Genomic DNA, 21848 nt, shown 5'->3' with positions numbered 1-21848 from the left:
TGACAATGGGATGTAATGCAGTGGAAATTGGTGGGACTCGATTTAAAGCTGAAAAGAAATACGAAGGTCTCATTTATGCAAGATCATATGGGGACTCGAACATTCTGTATATCCTGATCGGCGGAGAGGACCACCGGGGATCGAGTGCGTGGCAGACAACGTCCGGTAGCGAAAGTGGGGTCAGCGGCCAAGGAATTTGACCGTGGTCCACAGGCAGCGGTGGACCGGGCAATGAGTGGTCGATTCCAACTTGCTGCTGTCAAAGACGGTCTGCTTGCAATTACGACAAAGTTGGTACTCATGAAGTCTTACCGAATCCAGTTTTTGAAGGAAATGTACTTGTAATCATCACCGCCAAAGGGATTTTATGCTTTGAGATTGTCATGATGATTATGGGAACGTTTTTGAGTTGGTGGTGGGGCGACAGAAATGTTTTTGTTCTGGTTTACCAACTTGACGAGGGCCGCCCACCGCGGCCACTTCCAATGGATTGCAAGTTGCAGATGGATGCCATGCGAGCTTGATCTATCCGCAGGGATGGGCATTATTACTTGTATGTGGTAGAAGACTGCTGGCATCTACTGCAAGGGCCGCCTTGAGTCATATCAGGCCATCTGTTATTTGCTTTTGTACACATACATAGTGTGAGGGTTTGGCCAAAAGAGAAGCCGTTGGTTGCCACTTCAAATACATTTCTTGATAGCAAATATATGACATGGCCAAAAGTTTATTGGCATAAATAAATCTTATCACCTGTGAGACACCTAAAGCCCGGCTGGGCTTCCATCTTTCCTTGGATCACTGATGGCGATTAGCTTACCGTGGAAGATGTTGTTACCATTCTTCACCTTCCTGTTGTCTTTCCTGTGGGTGCTCAGAATTGGCACTTGAAGGTTATGCACAACAAGCTGGGAGACGGCAGCAGCTGATGATAACCTACTGACGATATGGCCTCTCTGCTCCAAAAACAGCTTCGCCTCCTTTCCGAACTCGATCTTCTCCCCATCAATCGCTGTGAAGTTCTCGTAAAGAACCTTGTTTGGAATGAGCTGCATGAATAGAGATCATTAACTCCAGTTGGCTGATAACAATAACGTGAAGTGTATGAATCTAGTACTCTAACCATTCCATATCTTTTCTTTTCGTAATACATCATGAAATGGTTCTGCTTAGATGTTTTTTTCTTTGTCAGCTATTAGTGAACTGTTATGGGCTTAGCTAAAATTGCCTAAATCATAAGGCACTATTACGAGAAAGTCATGAACTTAACTGGAGTTATCTAAGTTATAAAGTACCCTTACGTCAACTTCTCAAACATAATTGGGATTGCCTAAGTCATGAAACGCCCTTGCGTTACCCGTCCGTAAAGGATCAGCCTAGTCGCAACCTCGCTCAGGTCTCATAGGACTTGTAAAAAGAGCAAATCGATTAATTCAAAAGCGAGCCGCAGACAAGTCCTGATGTCTCGCAAAGATGACAGCTTTACAAGCAATTCAGTAAATACTTGGTGTGCAAAGAGAAAAGAGATGAAGGAGAAAACAAAGACTTTATAATACAAAACGAATAGTCGCAAGTCCACAAACAAGTACTCACCGGTGTGCAAAGAGAAAAGAGAGAAAGAAGAAAATAAGGACTTTAGAATGCAAAACGGATAATCGCAAGTCCACAAATGAATGCTCACCAGGTGTCAGGTGTGATGGCATATTCCCGTCAATTGTCTGGAGCTACACACACAGGACAAGTCCTGTAGGAGACTGGGTCATACAGAGGTATGATCAGGAGCTACTGGGAGTAGAATGTCTGTTTCATTTCTTAACAGAATGTCAATCGAAACCGGAAGTGATGCGAATCTACCTAGAAGTGATAACTAAGTGAAAGAAGAATTGATGAGCAAATTTTGTAGAGGAAAGACCCCCAAAATTTTGATGCTTGTTAAAGTTTCAACGAGCATCCATCTAGTTCAAGTGACATGATACGTTTAAAAGACTAGCGCATAAAAAGGAAGGTTTTTTTCCTTTATTTGAAGGATACATAGGAATCAACAAAAATCAACGTAACTCAACCGACCCCACACCAGAGTCAGAGTCATTGGTGAGTTGAAGCAGCATAATAAATCAAAGTTCGACTACTCAACAACAGCGGTAAAGAGCAACTGAGAGCCAAGAGGCATGTTGCAACTAGAGTGAAAGATTGAAGACTTATCAAAGGCGAGGAGATGCAGTATCTGCAAAGACTTCGACGAGAACATCGATGGAATAAGTGAGGGAGAATGTCACGGACAAAGTTGTAAGTGGGATGTTTGATGTAATGCTCATGTATGCTTGTGTCTTTCGGTTTTGTTCAGGCTTTGCACAACATGTAGAGGGCTGGTTATAGGCTTGGCAACCCCATTTTGGTTGGCTTTGATCATCGTTTTAGGCTTGTAAACAAAGGTTATGTCATGTGGATACTTGTGAGGATTTCGATCTGTAATGGACCATCTTGAACTCTTTGTTGTGCAACTGTTCAGAGCTTACAAAGTCTATATTTGTAATTTGCATTGGCTATAAAGTGTTTGTTGAAATGATTGCTTGGGGATCTCGAGAGAAGCATGTTCTATAACCTGTTGTCTCTTTTGTAGGTCTTAAGGGATCATAAGAGGTTTCGGGAAGACTGACCCTTAGCAGATGGACATACAAGGGTGCCGCATGACTTAGACAAAACCAGTTAAGTTCATGATAAAACGGTATGCAAAAGTTCCTTATCGAGGCTTGTCAAGATAATTGTTCTGAGCAAATAATGGAATAACAATAACGACAAAATAGTAAGTCTCAACTAAGAAATCCACACAAAAATATGACAATGAAGAATAACCTTGTGGAAGACCCTTGGATGCCGAACAGCTGCTAGAGGTTCCATTCCTAGGACAAAGTGATTTAGGAAAACCTGGACAACTGCTGGAATTATATTAAGTCCACCACTGGCTCCCACCACTCCTGCAAGCTGATTGTCCTGAACATAAAAACAGCATTACTTGGTCTTAATAAGTTGTTAAGAATAATTGCAGTTGGTATATTAACAATTTATTGAATAAGAAGAATATCCAATCATTCATCAAGATAATTATGCAATAAAAAACAACCATATTGTTCTATAAGGGCCACATACCAGGATTAGAAGGATCTCATCTTATATTAAAGCATTCACAGTTATAGAGAGGACCCGTATGAATTGCTAGATTTTAAGTCTTCCTCAGTATGATCAGTAGGAATCATCAAGGAATGGATGCAAACCATATTTGATAACCAGATACCCAAGTTAAGTTTCAAATGTGTGTATGAACAAAATCCATGTCAGACTGCTTTGAAATTTAACAGTGCAGAATCTTTGCTCATATAGATGATTCTGGTAATATAGTACCTTTAGGACAATAATAGGTGCCATGGAAGAAAGTGGTCTCTTATTTGGCTCAATAAAGTTTGCTGGTGCTGGTGGAAGATGATCTGGAGTTGCTTCTGTTGGTGTAGAAAAGTCATCCATCTCATTGTTCAGCAAAATACCTGTTGATGATGACAGCACCCGAGCTCCAAAATATGAATTAACTGTCGTTGTCAAAGACACTGCATTTCGATCAGTATCCACAATGCACAAGTGGCTTGTTCCATGGTCTCTTAACTGACTCCACCTGAGAACATGTACTATAACTTAGCCAAAGTAATTCTAGCATTTGAATTATAGACAGTAAAGTTGCTAATGTAACCATGTTTACAAGTAAACTAAATGGCATCATGTGATTTGCACTTATATTCCAAGGGGAAGACATGAGGTTACTCTGTGGTATGTTGCAACTTGCAATAACATGTTTAAGACCTGAAAGGAAAATTATTTGAGACTCCCAAATAATTTACTGAGAGACACTGCCCAAATTCACTAGTTACGTAGATTCTGTCTAAGAATATTTTTTTATCTGAATAAAATTACCATTCTAGCCACCTCTGGCTCTTCCCTAAATTTTGTGGGATTCTCCCCTAGCACATTAATAAAACAGTAACAGTTGAAAATAAGATAGACAAGAATCACCTTGCCATATAGTAGGATGGCTCAAATGTGGTATTGTCAACAATCTTCTGCTGAATTTTCTTAGCAAAGAAGGGAGAAAGCATGTCAGTAACATATTGATTGATTTTAACAAAATCAGGATCCCCAAGATTCATCCGCAAGGCAAACATGTGCTTGAATGCTTCAATGAGCCGATGGAGACCAAGCAAACCTTTCACAGCATCCAAGGACTCATAGCTTCCTAAAATGTTCAGAACCTAATTAATACCATAAAATAATTTTAGTTAAAACACAAAAAATTTTGAATCAGAAAATTTTATCCATAACACAAGTTTTTTGAAGGAACAGACACTACTCATATGCATTGGTGAAACAAATAGTGGATTGTTTTGAAAAGAAATCTATCAAAATTTCACGTGCATCAGAATTACAGCAGCAACTGAAATACTTATGGGGAACCAGAAAGTAATATTATTATCAAGATTACAGCAAACAAATGAAATATCTAAGGGGAAATAGATACAGAAAGATGTTGTCTTTTCAACTACATCAGACATAGTCGTAATATCTGAACCACACCAAATAAACAAATAAGCAATAACTCACCAGAGACATTCCCAATGTTCCACTGGAAGGTGGGGGCATACCGAGTATTGTATACCCCATAGCATTGGCTACCATCGCTTCTGAGACCTTTACGGCATATCTACTCAAATCCTCCATCGTTGCAATCCCACCAGCATTTTTCACATCCTCAATGAATTTTTCACCAATGCTTCCATTGTAGAATGCCTTTGGACCCTCAGTTGATAACACTTCCAATGTGTAGGCAAGTGCAGGATTGTAGCAAGTGTCATTTGTCTGCAGTATTTTCCCGTTTGGTGCCAGCAATTCTTGCAACCCATGATCTGCTAGTATATCATCCTCCTTTTTCTTAATAGCATCTGCTAGAAAAGGTACAACAAGGAATCCATCTTTTGCAAGGCTTATGGATGGTTGAAAGAGAGCTTTCCATGGGAGCCTTCCGTACTTCAACCAAGCTTTGTGGAGGCCAGCAAGCTCTCCTGGAATCCCCATTGAGAGTGCACCCTTGGACTTGGATGATGGACTATTGTCATACATATTCTGTTAAAATTTCAAAGATAGATAGATAATCAAAATTTCGTATGATGCACTAAACTCAAAGAAACTAGCATTTTAAGATAGTGTCCATTGACTTCCACGATGATCAACAATGATGTTAGCTGTTTTACACAAGGTTGCTGGCTTCAGAGATTTAGAAGTAAATCTTGAACAACATATAAATTCAATTGCAAACTGCAAGTTTCATAAGAGTCTAACATAATATTTCTAGATTTCTTTTTGTATAGCAAACAGAGAAGTTCAGCTTTCCTTTTCCACTACAAAGAAGGGCTAGTGCAGTCATCAGTACTTTGCATTCATTAGATCTTGGCGTCCCAAGAATGATTGGAATTGGTACCTAGTGTGACCACATTCGATTATCCTGTATCACAGGATTTAGATGAATGTTGCAAGAGAAAATACATGCATGAGGATATAGTATCCATTAAAGAAAACATACGCTGCATTACGTCAGCTAATGGTATGCAGGGAAATGCAAGCTACCAAACACACCCAAGTATCACATGGGAAAAATTATGGACTGATAAAGGGGTATATATATACATACATATATGGGAGTATCTAAGACTTGATAGCTTAAACTTATAGGCCAAGTGGTGGCTCCCATAAGTACATGTACCCTGCTACCAGGCCATTCGAGACCTAATTCCCTTCTCATCAAGTGCTCAAGAGCCTGTGCCTCAGCATGGGCAATCAGAGTTGGCGGATGAGCAATGAACGCAACAATAAGTGGGCGTCACAAACTAAGAGACGAGACTCATGCTGAGAACTAATGCAACCAGTTGAGCGGCACGTTTGATAAGCAGATGCATAAGGAATCTGAAAACTGGTATGTGGCATATCAATTGCCGATGGTATGGACCACATGTATTTTTGAGTGGTACACAAGAAAGCACGATGAGCTTGGGCAGCAACCCATGCCATCGAGAGGTAGGACCTTGCACAGGAGAGATGCCTTAAGGGAATGGGCCTCCAGTTTGAGGGGACGAATTGCGTTGGCCAATAGAAGAGGTCTACATACTGTCCCCCAAACCTTCTACAGACCACCATATAAGCTATCATGTTAGTCTACTAATACGTAGAAATTGATCCCGCAAAGAAGGAAAAACGGATCGGAAAGCCTGGCTCATCCCAGTGAGCGAACGCGACCCCACAATATCAATCCACTGGATGCATGCCACGCCTGTTGACGAGACGCGTGGCACGACACAGAGACAGGTGAGCGGTACAATGAGCCGCATCGGACCCCCTCGAATCCAGTAGCAGCAACTAATCGCGCAACGTGCGCGTCAGATACCTCTCACTTGGTCACCATCATCGACGTCGCCGTCATCGTCATCGTCGGGATAATAATACGAATCCACAGAGGGCAAATTGGGGATTCAAAAGGAGAGTGAGTAAGAAGAGGAAGATGGGTGGGAGAACCTTCGATGCCGCCGAAGGGGCCGTCTCGCGAGAATCGAAGGCCTCGGCCTCGCCGGAATCCGCCGATCGGACGACGATGAAGGCGCCGCCACCTATCCCGCTCGACACCGGATGCACCACCCCGAGACACAGCGCCGCCGCCACGGCCGCATCCACCGCGTGGCCCCCCGCCCGCAGCGCCGCCACCCCGATCTCCGAGCACCGCCCGTCGTCCGCTGCCACCACTCCCACCTCCGACTCCACCACCTCCGGCCCCCCGGTGCTCCCCCACCGCTGCCGCGTCACCTCCAGCCTCACCTCCCGATCTCCGCCGAGGGACCGGATGAGCACAAAGAAGAGAAGCCCCCAGGCTGCGAAGAACAATACGAACTCGCTTAAACGAACCCAAGCCAAAAGGCCAATGAATAAACGAGGACCGGCGACGAAGCGGATACCGACGATGGCCGCGGCGGACGACCACCAGATGCGCCGCCTGGTGGCGGCGTCGGGGGCGGGCGCACGATGACGGAGGAGCGAGGATCGGATGCCATCGAGCGTCGCCATGGGGGCGCGTCGATGGGCGGAGAAAGCGAGAGGTCAAGAATCGACCGAGCTCCCTCGGCGATGTGATGATATACGCCACCAGCCCAGTGCTGGAGTCGAAATTACGGATGAGCCACACAAGGGTCGGAAGGTATATATCGACGTCGAGGGAGGTTAGTGGGGGCCAGCGAGGCGCTTGATTCGAATTCCGCACGCAACGATGACATGGACCAGACGAGCCGATGTAGGGTACGGACCAGCGAGGCGCTTGATTCGAATTCCGCACGCGGACGATGACATGGATCAGACGAGCCGATGATGGCTTCCTTGCTTTCATCACAGCCATGAAATATTGCATATGACTATACGCTAAACAGGTACAAAGTCGTCTCGTGCTTCGTTTTGGTCGATTCAAATCCCAATTTGGTCCTAATTCGTTCATGGAAGTCCCGTGAATTAGTAGATTTTTCATCTCTTTGTTGCGTGAGGAAGTATATATGGCCATCGAATTATCAAAGTTGACAATGTTGCAATTAATTGTTACATAATTGTTAGTTTATTGGGTGCCTACGTGACTGATTCAGCCCTTTATGATGTTGACATTCTTGCTCTGGTACATTTTTCTGAGCTACTCGCTAATTTACCTTTTCTCCTAATGGATAGCAAAAGTGGTCCCAATAGCAAAGGTTATCTACAGGGGTGTTGCTTTTAGTGTTGAAATGATTAGATCAGTGGGCTCCCCATCCGGATTGAGTCGAACAGGAGTTCGCGAAACACTTGCGAACTTTGACTGACCCAAGTCAAAGCCCTGGATTCACTCGTGCGAACATTTTAGGCCGGATTGGGTCTGGTTTCTACCCCTTAGTCGGCGGCGACAGGGCGAGCAAGAAGGCCTCGTCGACACCACCACCACCATCGCCTCGACCTCTGAAGAAGGTGAGGTGAAGTGAGTGTCTCGTTCTCTTCCTCTCTTCTTTTTCTTCGCTATCCTCATTTAACTTATTCCTCCGTTTCGATACTTTCACGCCAAACCCTAAAGACCTCGACCTCTCTCATCCACCTGTAGTTCAACACTCGCCTCTCAACAGCCCGTCTCTTGTGCCTGCTACCACTATTCCTTTCAGATCCTTGCCCGTCTCTCTCTCTCTCTCTCTCTCTGTATCATAATATCTATAGTAAACCATTGACTGCCTTCCCTAAATAACTCTTTTTACATTGTTATGGTTTGGAGAAGGTTGGAACAACAATAATAATACTATGGTGCTTTTGTAGATCAATGTTATTTCTGTCACCAATAGTTTATACCTTAGATAAAGATGAGAGGTTTGAAGTAGAAAAGCATCATATTATGCTCTTATGTAGATAAAAATTATGGTTCCTGGGTTAAAACTTTAGATTAGATTGCCAAACAGGGGAACTACTTTTTGCCTTTTAGTTATCTAATTCCAAAGTTTATATGTGACTGTGATCTACTGCTTCTGCTGAAGAGAAAAAAGATTAGTGTTGGATTTTCAGTAACTTATTCTGGATATAGAAAGGATTTTGCATAGAGGAAACATATTACAAGTATTCTGCAAGAATTGGCACAACAACAATGCTTGCTTCTTATGAGTTAGATTAAGAGTAATATAAAGGAAATCTTTCTAGGAGTTAACAGTTGAATGTCTTTCTTGTTGTTGTCATGATTTTATTGAATGCCATTGGAGGTGTCTAATGTGCTTGCATTGAGTGGTCCAAAGGGTAAAGGTTGCAGAACTTGATTCAACTTTTATCGGATTACATTTTGGACGGGGAAATATTCTTGGCAAAATCAACTTGCTGAGATTTCTTTGCAAATGGGTTTACCTTTTGTCTCTGTTCGAGTACATTAATGTCATTTTTGCCTCCTGAAATTAATGAATAGGTGCAGGAGAAAAATCTACAGTGAGCACATTACTTTTGAATCAATTCAGGTTCATAATGTTCAGATGTTAATTCTTAGTGTAGGCTCATAGATCAAGATGAAGCTGTGGGTGGTATGTTGGAAACTATACGATTGTGTTCACTATGATCTGAAGGAAATTGCTTTCGCTTCTTCTCTGCCTGATCCACCACATATCAAGTAGACTCTATGCTGCTAGTTGGGTGCAGGATATTGGTCCTGTTCTTAGACCGGTTATAAAAGAAACATGAAGTTTGATGGTGAGATTCATCATCAAGATTATACTACAATAGAACCTTCAAGGAAGATCTTGCTGTGGCAGCTAGAGGTGGAATGGAGACATTAAGACCTGCAGTGCAGCGTGTATATATGATGTGTGCCTCAGAATTCAGAGATACACTTAAAAGCTTTATGCTAGGGTATCAAGAAGGGATAAAACAAATCATGGAGGGCAAAGAATGTGATAAGTCTCTGTCAAGAGGACAATCCAAAGAAATCTGTATCATATCTTTTTTACAAAGGAAAATTTTCAGCTGTTCTAGAACTCATGGGATTCACTAGTTGGGTACCTAGTCAGAAATTTTCTAATACATATATAGACTAGTTGATTGTTTCTTTTTTTCCTTGATTGTGAAGAATTTGTCTGCATCTTTATTTGATTTTTTTTCTTCCTACGATAGAACAATTTATGACTAATTGTTCGAGCTTCTGCTCTGGATTTTTATATTGATCCATGTATGTGTTTGATTTCCTTTTGTATTTGGTAACTTTGTGTTGTGGGTGGATTTGCTATGCTTGCATCTTATAATATTTATTGCTGCAGTTCGCATTTTCACCCGAAAAATCATGGGATTTTAATTTGTTGATGTACTCAAAAGGAAATGATGCAATATCTGAGGCCAGGCAGGGTCGAAGGTTTGTGTGGTGCTAAGCTTCGTTGGGCTCGTCTGGATTCGTCGAACCCTTCAAGCCATTGGTCAAGAGACTGGAGGCCACCAATATTGTGACCAAAAAACCCGTCCTACGTCGCCTTCACCGACACCGAGCGCCTCATTGGCGACACTGCCAAAAATCAGGTCGCCATGAACCCCACGTACACCGTCTTCGGTGAGTTCTTTTGTATCTCGATTCGCCTTCTGTACATCATTTGTTTTCGTTGATGCAGCACGTCGATTTGCTTATAAGCCTTAAGCTTGATTGCAAGATCTTCATCTGTTGCTTTGGTTTCCTGCCTGGGGGCAGTGAGAACAGAGCAGAGCAGAACAACATGAAGCATCTCTTCTGTCGCTTTCTATTCTTGAAAGATTGTAAGACGAATTAGGTGTTAAAGATTTGTTCTTTCTGCTAAATCTGTGGTGTAGATGCGAAGCGGTTGATCGGTAGGTGTTTCAGTGACCCCTCGGTGCAGAGCGACATGAAACTATGGCCGTTCAAGGTGGTCGTCGGACCCGGCGACAAGCCCATGATTGTGGCGCAGTACAAGGGCGAGGAGAAGCAGTTCGCCCCTGAGGAGATCTCTTCCATGGTCCTCACCAAGATGAAGGAGATCGCCGAGGCGTACCTCGGCACCCCCGTCAAGAATGATGGGGATATAAACAGGAATAACCTTTGTATAGGAACAAATACTAGAAGACCAAAATACGCAGCGGAATAAAATGGAAACACAATCAAACAGAACACCAAGATATACGTGGAAAACCCCTTCAATGTGAAGGGTAAAAACCACGGGGCAAACTAGAGATAATCCACTATGAGAATAATGAATATACAAATCTCAATCTCTTGCCCAAAACCCAAGCAACAACCACAAGAGAATAACTGGGATACAAGGATCACGTTACTGCCCACAATATCTAAAACCTCCCAAGTAATCACAGCAAGAGCCTACTGTAGATTTGATCTAACCTGAGATGAGAACATTGCTAGATGATTGTGAACAGTCTCTCTGCGTTGTCCTTGTCTTCTTCCCTTTCTTTCTCTTCCTCTTCTGCCTTGTTCTCCTTCTTCTCTTTGGAATCTCGTCGCTACCAAGATCTGCCTCGTTGCTGCCTTTTTATAGCTTTAATCTGCCTCTAAAACGCAGCCACCACACCCCCCTAATCTTAATTAGGGTTAGGTTAAGAGGGGGTGTGAGCTGTGGGCTGATAAAGCCCACATGGGCTGAATATGGGCCATCAGCCCAACAACCTCCCCCTTCAGCCCATAAGGGAGGCTGTCCCATGACTCCTCAATGTGAAGCCATGCCGACCAACTGTCGGCATATCTCCTGTCTTTCTTTTGGTAAAGTCTTCGTCAACATGTCTGCTCCGTTGTCATCTGTATGAATTTTTTGAAGCTGCAACTGCTTCTCTTTCTACTCACTCTCAACTGCTTCCTGGTAATTCTCTAGTTCACCTGCATCAGTAAGCATTACATACTCATCTATAGAGTATCTTCTGGAAGGTTGACGTTGTCTAGAAGATCTTCTCAATTGCGGTTCTGCGGGAACTTGCTCTCCTACTTCTTCTTGCTCAACATGTCCTGCAGGTAAATGAATATCAGGCTCTACACTATTTTCCTGCACATCTCCCCCATCACCTTGATATACTGGAGGAATAACTGGGTCACAATCTGCTAATCCTTCTACAGAAGTCTTGGCTGGTGCCTTCTTCTTCAAATCCTCAAAGGTTTGATCCTCAAAGAAGACCACATCTCTACTCCTGAACACCTTCTGCTTTTCTGGATCCCAAAGCCTGTAACCAAACTGATCATGTGAGTAATCAAGAAAAATACATTCTTTAGACTTACCATCTAGCTTGGACCTCTCATTATCTGGAACATGTGCAAATGCACGACAACCAAACACTCTCAAATGCCTGTAGGAAACATCTTTCCCTGACCATACATGCTCTGCAACATCACCATCTAGGGTTGTACACGGTGATAAGTTGATCACATCAACTGCAGTCCTCAAAGCCTCATCCCAAAACCTTTTGGGTAGTTTGGCTTGTGAAAGCATACATCTGATCTTTTCCATGATGGTGCGGTTCATCCTCTCTGCAATTGCATTATGCTGGGGTGTACCAGGAACTGTCATCTCATGTTGGATCCCATGCGACCTGCAATAGTCATTAAACAATCCCATATACTCACCACCATTATCTGATCTTATGCATTTCAATTTCCTTTCTGTCTCCCTTTCAACCCTGGCATGAAACTCTTTGAAGACATTAATAACCTGATCTTTGGTCTTCAAAGCATAAGCCCAAACTTTCCTGGAAAAATCATAAGTGACAAAATAAAGTGCACCACTTATACCAAGAACATCAACAGATCCACCAGGAGTTTTTGTCCTCAAAGGACCACATACATCTGTATAAACACGGTCTAAGGCATGCATTTTTCTAGACAAAGCAGCACTAGTAAATGAAACTCTATGTTGTTTACCGGCCAAACAATCAATACAAGGGTTCAGATGTATACCTCTGAGATCTGGTAATACCTCTCTCTTGGAAAGAGCTTGCAGCCCCTTCTCGCTCATGTGTCCCAATCGCCTATGCCACAACTCCATACTGAAGTCTTTCTCTGTAGCATTTAACTGCTCACCATAAGCTTTAGCCTGCAACCTGTACAAAGTATGACATTTCTTTCCATTAGCTATAACAAGAGAACCCTTACTGAGCTTCCATTGCCCTCTGTGAAATCTGCTTTCATACTCTTCATCATCTAGTCTTCCAACTGAAATTAAATTTAGCCTCAAGTCAACCACATGCCTCACATCCTTAAGTACCAACTTACAGCCAAGGTTGGTCTTTAAATGGATATCACTCATGCCAATGATGTCTGCTGTGCTATAGTTGCCCATCTTGACAACACCAAAGTTTCCAGACCTGTATGTAGCAAAAAACTCCCTCCGTGGTGTAGCATGATAAGAAGCACAATCACCCACTCAAGATCCTGACACACACAAGAAAAAATATCATCAGAAGGAGACAAAATCAAATAATCACCACCCTGCACTGTAGCTGTAGTATTATCCTTTGACTCTGTAGACTCCACTTCTTTTCCCTTTTTCTTGTTCTTCTTAGGTTGCTTACATTGGTTCTTGTAATGTCCTTTCTCACCACAGTTATAGCAAACAATATCTTTTCTTGATCTTGACTTGCTCCTACCCATACGTGAACTGCTTCTAGACTTTGACCTTCCTCTGTTCTCTGAGATAAGTGCCTGTGAATCATTCTGAGATGTTGCCGAACTCTTTCTTCTCAACTCCTCATTCAACAAACTGCTTGTTACTTGACTCATAGTGACAATACCATCTGGCACAGAATTACTAAGGGAAACCACCAGTGTCTCCCAACTTTCTGGTAATGAACTGAGAAGTAACAATGCCTGCAACTCATCATCAAGAGACATTCTCATAGAGGATAACTGGTTAGTAATACTCTGCATTTCATTCAAATGCTCAGCAATAGAAGCACCCTCTCTATATTTTAGGTTCACAAGTTTTCTGATCAAAAAAGCTTTGTTGCCAGCTGTTTTTCTTTCATAGAGACTTTCCAATTTTTTCCAAAGAGAATATGCAGAAATTTCAGTAGAAACATGGTGAAATACACTATCATCAAGCCACTGTCTAATAAATCCAATTGTTTTTCGATCTAACCTCTTCCACTCATCATCTATCATAGTTGTAGGTTTTGCACTATCCCCTTGCAAAGGTCCATACAAATCTTTGCAATACAAGAGATCTTCCATTCTTGGTTTCCATATCATCCAATTATTTCCATTCAAACTAATCATGCGAGAAATATTACTGGCCTCCATGTTCAAATACAAAAATTAAATCACCAAAACCCCGCTCTGATACCAGTTGATGGGGATATAAACAGGAATAACCTTTGTATAGGAACAAATACTAGAAGACCAAAATACGCAGCGGAATAAAATGGAAACACAATCAAACAGAACACCAAGATATACGTGGAAAACCCCTTCAATGTGAAGGGTAAAAACCACGGGGCAAACTAGAGATAATCCACTATGAGAATAATGAATATACAAATCTCAATCTCTTGCCCAAAACCCAAGCAACAACCACAAGAGAATAACTGGGATACAAGGATCACGTTACTGCCCACAATATCTAAAACCTCCCAAGTAATCACAGCAAGAGCCTACTGTAGATTTGATCTAACCTGAGATGAGAACACTGCTATATGATTGTGAACAGTCTCTCTGCGTTGTCCTTGTCTTCTTCCCTTTCTTTCTCTTCCTCTTCTGCCTTGTTCTCCTTCTTCTCTTTGGAATCTCGTCGCTACCAAGATCTGCCTCGTTGCTGCCTTTTTATAGCTTTAATCTGCCTCTAAAACGCAGCCACCACACCCCCTAATCTTAATTAGGGTTAGGTTAAGAGGGGGTGTGAGCTGTGGGCTGATAAAGCCCACATGGGCTGAATATGGGCCATCAGCCCAACAAAGAACGCGGTGGTCACCGTCCCTGCCTACTTCAACGACTCCCAGCGCCAGGCCACTAAGGACGCCAGCGTCATTGCCGGCCTCAACGTCATGCGTATCATCAATGAGCCGACCGCTGCGGCAATCGCGTACGGCCTCGACAAGAAGGCCGGCGGTTCGTCCGGCGAGAAGAACGTGCTCATCTTTGATCTCGGCGGTGGCACCTTCGACGTCTCCCTGCTCACCATCGAGGAGGGCATCTTCGAGGTGAAGGCCACTGCCGGCGACACTCACCTCGGTGGCGAAGACTTCGACAACCGGTCGGTGAACCATTTCGTGCAGGAGTTCAGGAGGAAGCACAAGAAGGACATCAGTGGCAACCCGAGGGCGCTGAGGAGGTTGAGGACGGCTTGCGAGAGGGCGAATCGGACGCTGTCGTCCACAGTTTAGACCACCATCGAGATCGACTCGTTGTACGAGGGCATCGACTTCTACTCCACTATCACCCGGGCGAGCTTCAAGTTGCTCAACATGGACTTGTTCAGGAAGTGCATGGAGCCAGTGGAGAAGTGCATGAGGGATGCCAAAATGGACAAGAGCAGCGTGCACGATGTCGTTCTCGTCGGCGGCTCGACGAGGATTCCCAAAGTCAAGCAGCTGTTGCAAGAATTCTTCAACGGCAAGGAGCTCTGCAAGAGCATCAACCCCGACGAGGCCGTCGCCTACGGCGCTGCTGTCCAAGCTGCGATATTGAGCGGTGAAGGCAACGAGAAGGTGCAGGACCTGCTGCTCTTGGACGTCACTCCTCTGTCCCTGGGAATCGAGACGGCCGGTGGAGTGATGATGGTGCTGATTCCGAGGAACACCACCATCCCCACCAAGAAGGAGCAGATCTTCTCCACCTACGCCGACAACCAGCCGGGAGTTCTGATTCAGGTCTACGAGGGTGAGCAAGCGCGGACGAAGGACAACACTTTGCTGGGCAAATTCGAGCTCTCCGGCATCCCTCCTGCTCCAAGGGGCGTGCCTCAGATCAATGTCTGCTTCGACGTCGATGCCAATGGCATACTGACGTCACCGCAGAGGACAAAACGACGGGGCACAAGAACAAGATCACGATCACCAATGACAAAGGCAGGCTTGGCAAGGAAGACATCGAGAAGATGGTCCAAGAAGCAGAGAAGTACAAGGCGGAGGACGAGGAGCACGAGAGGAAGGTGGAGGCGAAGAACGCGCTGGAGAACTACGCGTACAACATGCGGAACTTGATCAAGGATGAGAAGGTCAGCTCCAAGCTGCCTCCGGCCAACAAGAAGAAGGTCGAAGACGCGATCGAGCAGGCGATTCAGTGGCTGGACACGAACCAGCTTGCCGAAGTCGACGAGTTGGAGGACAAGCTCAAGGAGCTCGAGAGCCTCTGCAATCCAATCATCGCCAAGACACCAAGGTGCAGGAGCTGCCATGCACGGTGGAATGCAGGAAGATGGTAATCCCAGTGGTGCAGGGCCTAAAATCGATGAGGTTGATTAAGCAACATAGTTGAATACAAACGTAAAGATCTGCTGCTGATGTTTATCGATCTATGGAGTACATGCTCAGAATGTTCTGATGATAATAACCACGCATGTATGAGCCTTTTTGCCTCCAGGAAGGAGCACAAAATTACATCAGTGTATCATATAGACATTAAAACAAACACATGTAAGGAGTTATTATAGGAAATGAAACATGAGACATATATATTGACCAAGTAGAGATCAATCGATGGGCGTGCTGATGTTATCGATCGAGTCCATATCCGATGGATAGCCGGTTCTACCCAACAATCGTCCACTGCCTTCGTCACTGGATTGCTGAGCCCATGGATGTCTCTCAAACCTCCTCAACCTCTCCAGCTCCTCTGCTACTTCCTTCATCGAAGGCCTTTCCTCCCCGGTGAGTCTCAAGCATCTTTCCGCGAGCTGTGCTACTTCCTCCAGCTGCGCCCTGTCACCCTCGGTGGCAACCCGCCGTTCCAGGATCTCAAAAAGCTGGCCCCTTTCCATGGACGAAATGAAGTGCATTGCCAGCAACTGCTCCTCGCGGGACCTCTGAGAAGAAACCGGTGGCTTCCCGGTTAGCAGCTCCGCGAGCACCACCCCGAAGCTGTAGACGTCGCTCTTCTCGGTGAGCACGCCGGCGTGGAAGTACTCGGGGTCCAAATAGCCTAGTGTCCCCTGTACCAGCGTGGTCAGATGAGCTCTACCTAATGGCACCACCCGCGACGCGCCGAAATCAGACACCTTAGCGGTGTAGTTATGATCCAAGAGGATGTTGGTGGACTTGACGTCCCTGTGAATGATCGACCTGGCTGTTGCAGAGTGGAGATAGGCGAGCACTCCTGCAGTTTCCACGGCGATCCTTAGTCGCGCTTGCCATGACAGCGAGGAGTAATCGCGGCGGCCGTGGAGGCGATCGGAGAGTGTCCCATTGGGGACATACTCATAGACCAGCAGCGGGACTCGAGTCTCCAAACAGCAGCCCAAGATCTTGACCACGTTCCGGTGCATGACCTGGGAGAGAACCACCACCTCGTTGATGAACTGTTCCACTTGGCTCCTGTCGAACACCATGGACTTCTTAATGGCGACCACGCTGTTGTCTGGGAGGATCCCCTTGTAGACCGTACCATTGCCGCCCTTGCCGATGACTCGATCTTGGCTGTAGTTGTTGGTGGCCTTGGCGAGCTGCTTTGCGGTGAAGATCTTGGCAGTTCGAGCTGCTCCTTCGCGCGAGGCGATCTGCTGCTGCAAGAGCACTCCCCCGTTCTCCTCGAACAGCTTCTCTCTCATTTGTACCAACCTCCTCTTCTTCACTCCCCAGTAGATCAAGGAACTGATCACCAGCAGGAACATGAAGCCTGATCCACAACCTACAGCGTGACAGAGACATGGTGGAAACGATCGGTGACTCCAAAAACAGTAGAACAGAAACAACCGGAGGGCATATGAGTTGACTACCTAGAACGACTTGTACCAATGGAAATGTCTTGGTTGCTGATCTGCAGCCACTTCCATCTCTTTTGCCATCACCTGCCGTGGCATCCGTGCAAGAGCAGATATAGCTTCCAGGAGTGTTGGTGCAGATGCTTACACAACGATTTGAGCTTGGATCTTCACACTCATTGATATCTACAAAACCAAATGCACAAACATCAAGGGAGTTTATTAGCAGCTGAAGACCAAGTGTTCGATGAAATGCCTACCTTCGCATCCGACAGCAAGGTACGGATTGCCATGGTACCCCTGGTTGCATCGGCACTTGTACCCCGGACCGTTGTCAGAATCCACGCATCCGCTATTTGGCCCACAGATGATGCTTCCCGACTTGTTCGCGTCGCCGCAGGTCTGGTTGCCCACCGCCCAATCCAACACGATCGGCACGGTGCTCCTGCTCCGGAAACGGATGAAATCCGGAACGCTGAACTCGAACTGCTCCTGGTCGATCAGGAAGGCAAAACTGCAGGGGCTAAAGCTCTTCGTGGTGGTGTGGTTCTGCACGCTGCCGAGCAAGGCGTCGAACCTCTTCATCCCCATCGGGATGGTGGTCTGGCAGCAGCCGCTGCCGGCGCAGGTGCCATTCGCGACGCTGTCGTCGTCGGCGCACAGCGAGATGCAGCCGCTTGTGAAGTCCACGAGCGTGGCTCGGTAGAGGAGCGCTAACGTGTCGCACCCGATGGCCGTGAACCTGTTGCGGGCGTAGGAGAGGGTGTAGGGGGTGTTCTCTATGTTGGTCCACACGTGACTGGAGGTCGACAGCTCGCCGTAGCAGTCGCGGGCGACCAACCCCTCCATGAACACGTTGTCCAGAGTTACTTGGGTGATCTCGATGTTGCCGGAGCCCATGAAGAGCTTGGGAGGGTCATAGAACGTGTCGTTGCATGTCATCTTGAAGCCCGGCATGTAGCAGTCCTCCTCCATGCCGAACGGGTAAGGGAGAGTGAGGTTGCCGCAGGCAGTGCGGCAGCCTGGTAGCGCAGTGGAAATTGGCGATGTCGCTTGGGCGAGGCATAGGAGGAAGAGAAGGGCGATCAGGGACTGGGCAACCATTGCTGAAGCCAGCAAGCTGCCTGAGCTTGAGGCTCTCATGCACGCTCTTTAGTTGCCCAAGCTTTGACTTCACTTGAAGGCTAATTAGGTAGAAACGCGTCACAGGAGCCATTATTGTTGACCACTTCGAAGCTGGGGCGATCTGCACAGATCATGCCCACACTTCTGCCCTGCTCGATCAATATTCTATCGACATCATTTCCAATGCCTGATGTCTTCTTCTTCGGGGCAAAACAAGAACGTATACATCACGAAGGATATCGGAGGGGGGCAGATATGGTGGCCCAAATTAAGATTACTTTGTTCGTTGTTGTTGATCACAGGTCAAGTCAACGAGATGCAGTTGACTTCCTTCCATGTGAGGAGAGCCACCGAATCTGACACTCATCACGCCGGACGTGACAGCCACGCAAGATCATCAGCCGCTTACGTTGACCTGAAGGATATGCATGTTGACTTTGCGTCATTTTATATAGGTATAGAGTATAATGGAGGCGTCAGTAGTATTGACTCTTTGCCGGGCAGTGCGTACGTATCTCAGGAAAGTTCCTTTTGAGACGGCTGGTTATTAGTTGCTGTCGAAATACTATTAACGAATTTGATCTTCAGATTAGGAGGTGTGATTCGAATAGTAGAATTAACGTTCTTATTCACTTCCGATCGAATAGATGAATTAATGATCTTATTCACTGAATACATAAAAAAATATAACATAAAACTGTTCTTCGCCTTAAAATAAGACATATTATGTTCTGCATGATCGCGACACAAACAGATTTGGATACAAAAGTGAGTCAAAGGGAAAACGAAGTCCTGACGGCTGGACAATCATCATCATCATCAACCTTCGAGTCTTCGTCATCCTCTGGTCATTTCCAGAGAGAGCATGATATGTGCATCTAAGTCTTCGTCTCCGGTGATAGGACTTGTGTAGTACACGGTTGCTGGTTCCCTGAGCAAGCTCTGACTCTCTCCGTGCTCGTTTTCCAGCCATGGGTGCTCCCTTTGCCTTCTTGTCCGCTCGAGCTCCGCTGCCACCTCCGTCATGGTAGGCCTTTCGTTCCCTCGCAGCCTAAGGCATCTCCTGGTCAGCTCGGCCACCGTGAGCAGCTGCTCTCGGTTTCCCTCGTTGCGTACTCGAGGCTCCAATATCTCGAACAGGCGGTCTTCCCTCATGTGAACGAGGAAATAGATGGCTAAGTTCTGCTCTTCTTGCCGTCTGGCTTGAGAGATGGGCAAAAGCCCCGTCAGGAGCTCCGCGAGGACGACGCCGAAGCTGTAAACGTCGCTCTTCTCCGTCAGTTGTCCGGTCTGGAAGTACTCGGGATCCAAGTAGCCGAGTGTGCCTTGGACCAACGTGGTTATCTGCATCCTGTCCATGGTGATCAGCCTCGAGGCTCCGAAGTCGGACACCTTCGCCATGTGGTTCTCGTCGAGGAGGATGTTGGCGGACTTGACGTCCCGATGGAAGATCGGCCTGGCGGTGGCGGAGTGGAGGTAGGCAAGCGCCCCGGCGGTCTCCGCCGCGATCCTCAGGCGCGTCTCCCAGGAGAGCGACGACGCGCGGCCCTGGCCGTGGACATGGTGGTGAAGGTTGCCGTTGGGAACGTACTCGTAGACCAGCAAGGGGACCTGCGTTTCCAAGCAGCAGCCCAGGATTCTGACCACGTTCCGGTGGATGACTTGGGAGAGGATGACCACCTCGTTGATGAACTGCTCCAACTGGCTCTCGTCGATGACTCTGGACTTCTTGATGGCCACCACTCGGTTGTCCCGTAGGATTCCCCTGTACACGATGCCGTAGCCGCCTCTTCCGACCACGCGGCTCTCGCTGTAGTTGTCGGTGGCCCGTTCGAGTTCCTCTGCTGTGAAGATCCTGGCGGTCTCTGCAGCGCCCTCGCTGGAAGCGATTCGCTGCTGCAGCAACAGCCCTCCGTTTTGCTTGAAGAACTTCTCTTGGAGCCTCATTTGCCGCCTCTTCTTCAGCCCCCAAATCAGCCAAGAACCAGTGATGAGCAGGAAGAGGAGTCCCAGTCCGCAACCTGCAGCACGATGAACAGAGCAGGTCTCAAAAGCTCACACAGGACATGTACAGAGACAGCCAACTTACCAAGCACGACTTGGAAGAGTGGAAATCTCTTGGCGTCCTTAATGCAGCCGCTGCCGCTCCTCCTGCCATCGCCAGAGAATCCCCGCGGACAAGAGCAGATGTAACCTCCTGCCGTGTTCTCACAGATTGCAGCGCAGGGATTGGTCGCCGGATCCTCGCACTCGTTTATATCTGTCGATGAAACCAATGGTAATTTAGACCGGTGATCCTTCGGTCGATAAGAAGGCAGCGTCCTGTACCTTGGCATCCACGGGTTAGATAAGGATTCCCTCGATAACCAGTATTGCAGCTGCAACGATAGCCCCGACCATTGGTGGAGTTGACGCAGTGGCTGTTGTCGCCGCACGAGAAGTCCGGCGACCCGCTCGCGTCCTCGCAGCTCCGGCTCCCGATCGCCCAGTCCATCACCACCGGCACCACGCCGTTGTTCTTGGTGTAGAAGTCGTCGAGGTCCGTCAAGTTGAAGACGAATGTCTCCCGGTCCACCAGGAAGGCGTAGCTGCAGGGGCTGAAGGTCCATGTGGTGCTGTGGTTCTTCACGCTCCTCAGAATGGTGTAGATACTCTTGAGACCCTTGGGAATGGAGGTCTGGCAGCAGCCGATGCCGGCACACGAGCCGTTGACGATGCTCGACTTGTCGCTGCAGTAGGAGAGGCAGCCGCTGGAGAAGGAGAAGCTGGACTGGTAGTTGAGGGCGACGGTGTCGCAGCCGAGCGCCGTGAACATGTTGCGGGAGTAGGAGAAGGTGTAGGGGAGGCCGGTCACGTCGGTCGATATGCTGTTGATGTTGGTGCCCAAGCCGAGGCCGGAGAAGCAGTCGCGGGCGATCGGGGTGTAGATGGTGACGCCGTCTTGGGAGATCTCGGCGACCTCGATGTCGGTGGTGGAAAGGAACAACTTGGGGGGGTTGTAGGTGGTGTTGCAGGAGACGTAGAATCCATGGCTGAGGTAGCAACCGGAGGAGGTGCCGAAGGGGTACGGAATGGACACGTTGCCGCACTTGCCGGAACAGCCCGGTAAGGCGTCGGTAGGGATGGCGATGGAGGCCAATGAAGGTGCGAAGAACAGGAGGTGGAACAGCAACAGAAAGTGGAACATGGTTGCTTTCTCCTACTTGTCTTCCTTACCTCAAGAAGTTGTTTGGCGATGACAAAATGGAGTAAGGGGGG

At 46.7% G+C, this 21848-nt stretch overlaps 4 protein-coding genes and 2 pseudogenes across 4 annotated transcripts; 2 read left to right on the top strand and 4 right to left on the bottom strand.

The window, feature by feature from the left end:
* Positions 1-579: 579 nt before the first annotated feature.
* LOC103987881 (glutathione hydrolase 3) lies at positions 580-7237 on the bottom strand. Its single transcript, XM_009406330.3, has 7 exons — positions 7041-7237; positions 6607-6956; positions 4645-5163; positions 4060-4295; positions 3400-3664; positions 2854-2991; positions 580-1049 (listed from the first exon to the last, which is right to left on the bottom strand). Exons 1-7 carry the CDS (start codon positions 7147-7149, stop codon positions 765-767), a joined length of 1902 nt encoding a protein of 633 aa, XP_009404605.2. The 5' UTR covers positions 7150-7237; the 3' UTR covers positions 580-764.
* Positions 7238-7935: 698 nt separating this feature from the next.
* LOC135676335 (uncharacterized) lies at positions 7936-9775 on the top strand (annotated as a pseudogene).
* Positions 9776-10116: 341 nt separating this feature from the next.
* LOC135676334 (heat shock 70 kDa protein 4-like) lies at positions 10117-16231 on the top strand (annotated as a pseudogene).
* LOC103987880 (wall-associated receptor kinase 2) lies at positions 16168-18672 on the bottom strand. The gene is made up of 3 exons (XM_009406329.3): positions 17726-18672; positions 17481-17651; positions 16168-17392 (listed from the first exon to the last, which is right to left on the bottom strand). Exons 1-3 carry the CDS (start codon positions 18606-18608, stop codon positions 16239-16241), a joined length of 2208 nt encoding a protein of 735 aa, XP_009404604.3. The 5' UTR covers positions 18609-18672; the 3' UTR covers positions 16168-16238.
* A 562-nt stretch (positions 18673-19234) lies between these two features.
* Positions 19235-20669, bottom strand: LOC135676333 (wall-associated receptor kinase-like 10). Its single transcript, XM_065187388.1, has one exon. The coding sequence runs from the start codon at positions 20535-20537 to the stop codon at positions 19428-19430; it is 1110 nt and encodes a 369-aa protein (XP_065043460.1). The 5' UTR covers positions 20538-20669; the 3' UTR covers positions 19235-19427.
* LOC135677445 (wall-associated receptor kinase 2-like) lies at positions 20564-21777 on the bottom strand. Its single transcript, XM_065189804.1, has 2 exons — positions 20919-21777; positions 20564-20850 (listed from the first exon to the last, which is right to left on the bottom strand). Exons 1-2 carry the CDS (start codon positions 21775-21777, stop codon positions 20564-20566), a joined length of 1146 nt encoding a protein of 381 aa, XP_065045876.1.
* Positions 21778-21848: the final 71 nt, after the last annotated feature.

The sequence above is a fragment of the Musa acuminata genome, chromosome BXJ1-6 (assembly GCF_036884655.1).
Source record: "Musa acuminata AAA Group cultivar baxijiao chromosome BXJ1-6, Cavendish_Baxijiao_AAA, whole genome shotgun sequence".
NCBI lineage: Eukaryota > Viridiplantae > Streptophyta > Magnoliopsida > Zingiberales > Musaceae > Musa > Musa acuminata.
This window is presented reverse-complemented; position numbering and strand designations above follow the sequence as displayed.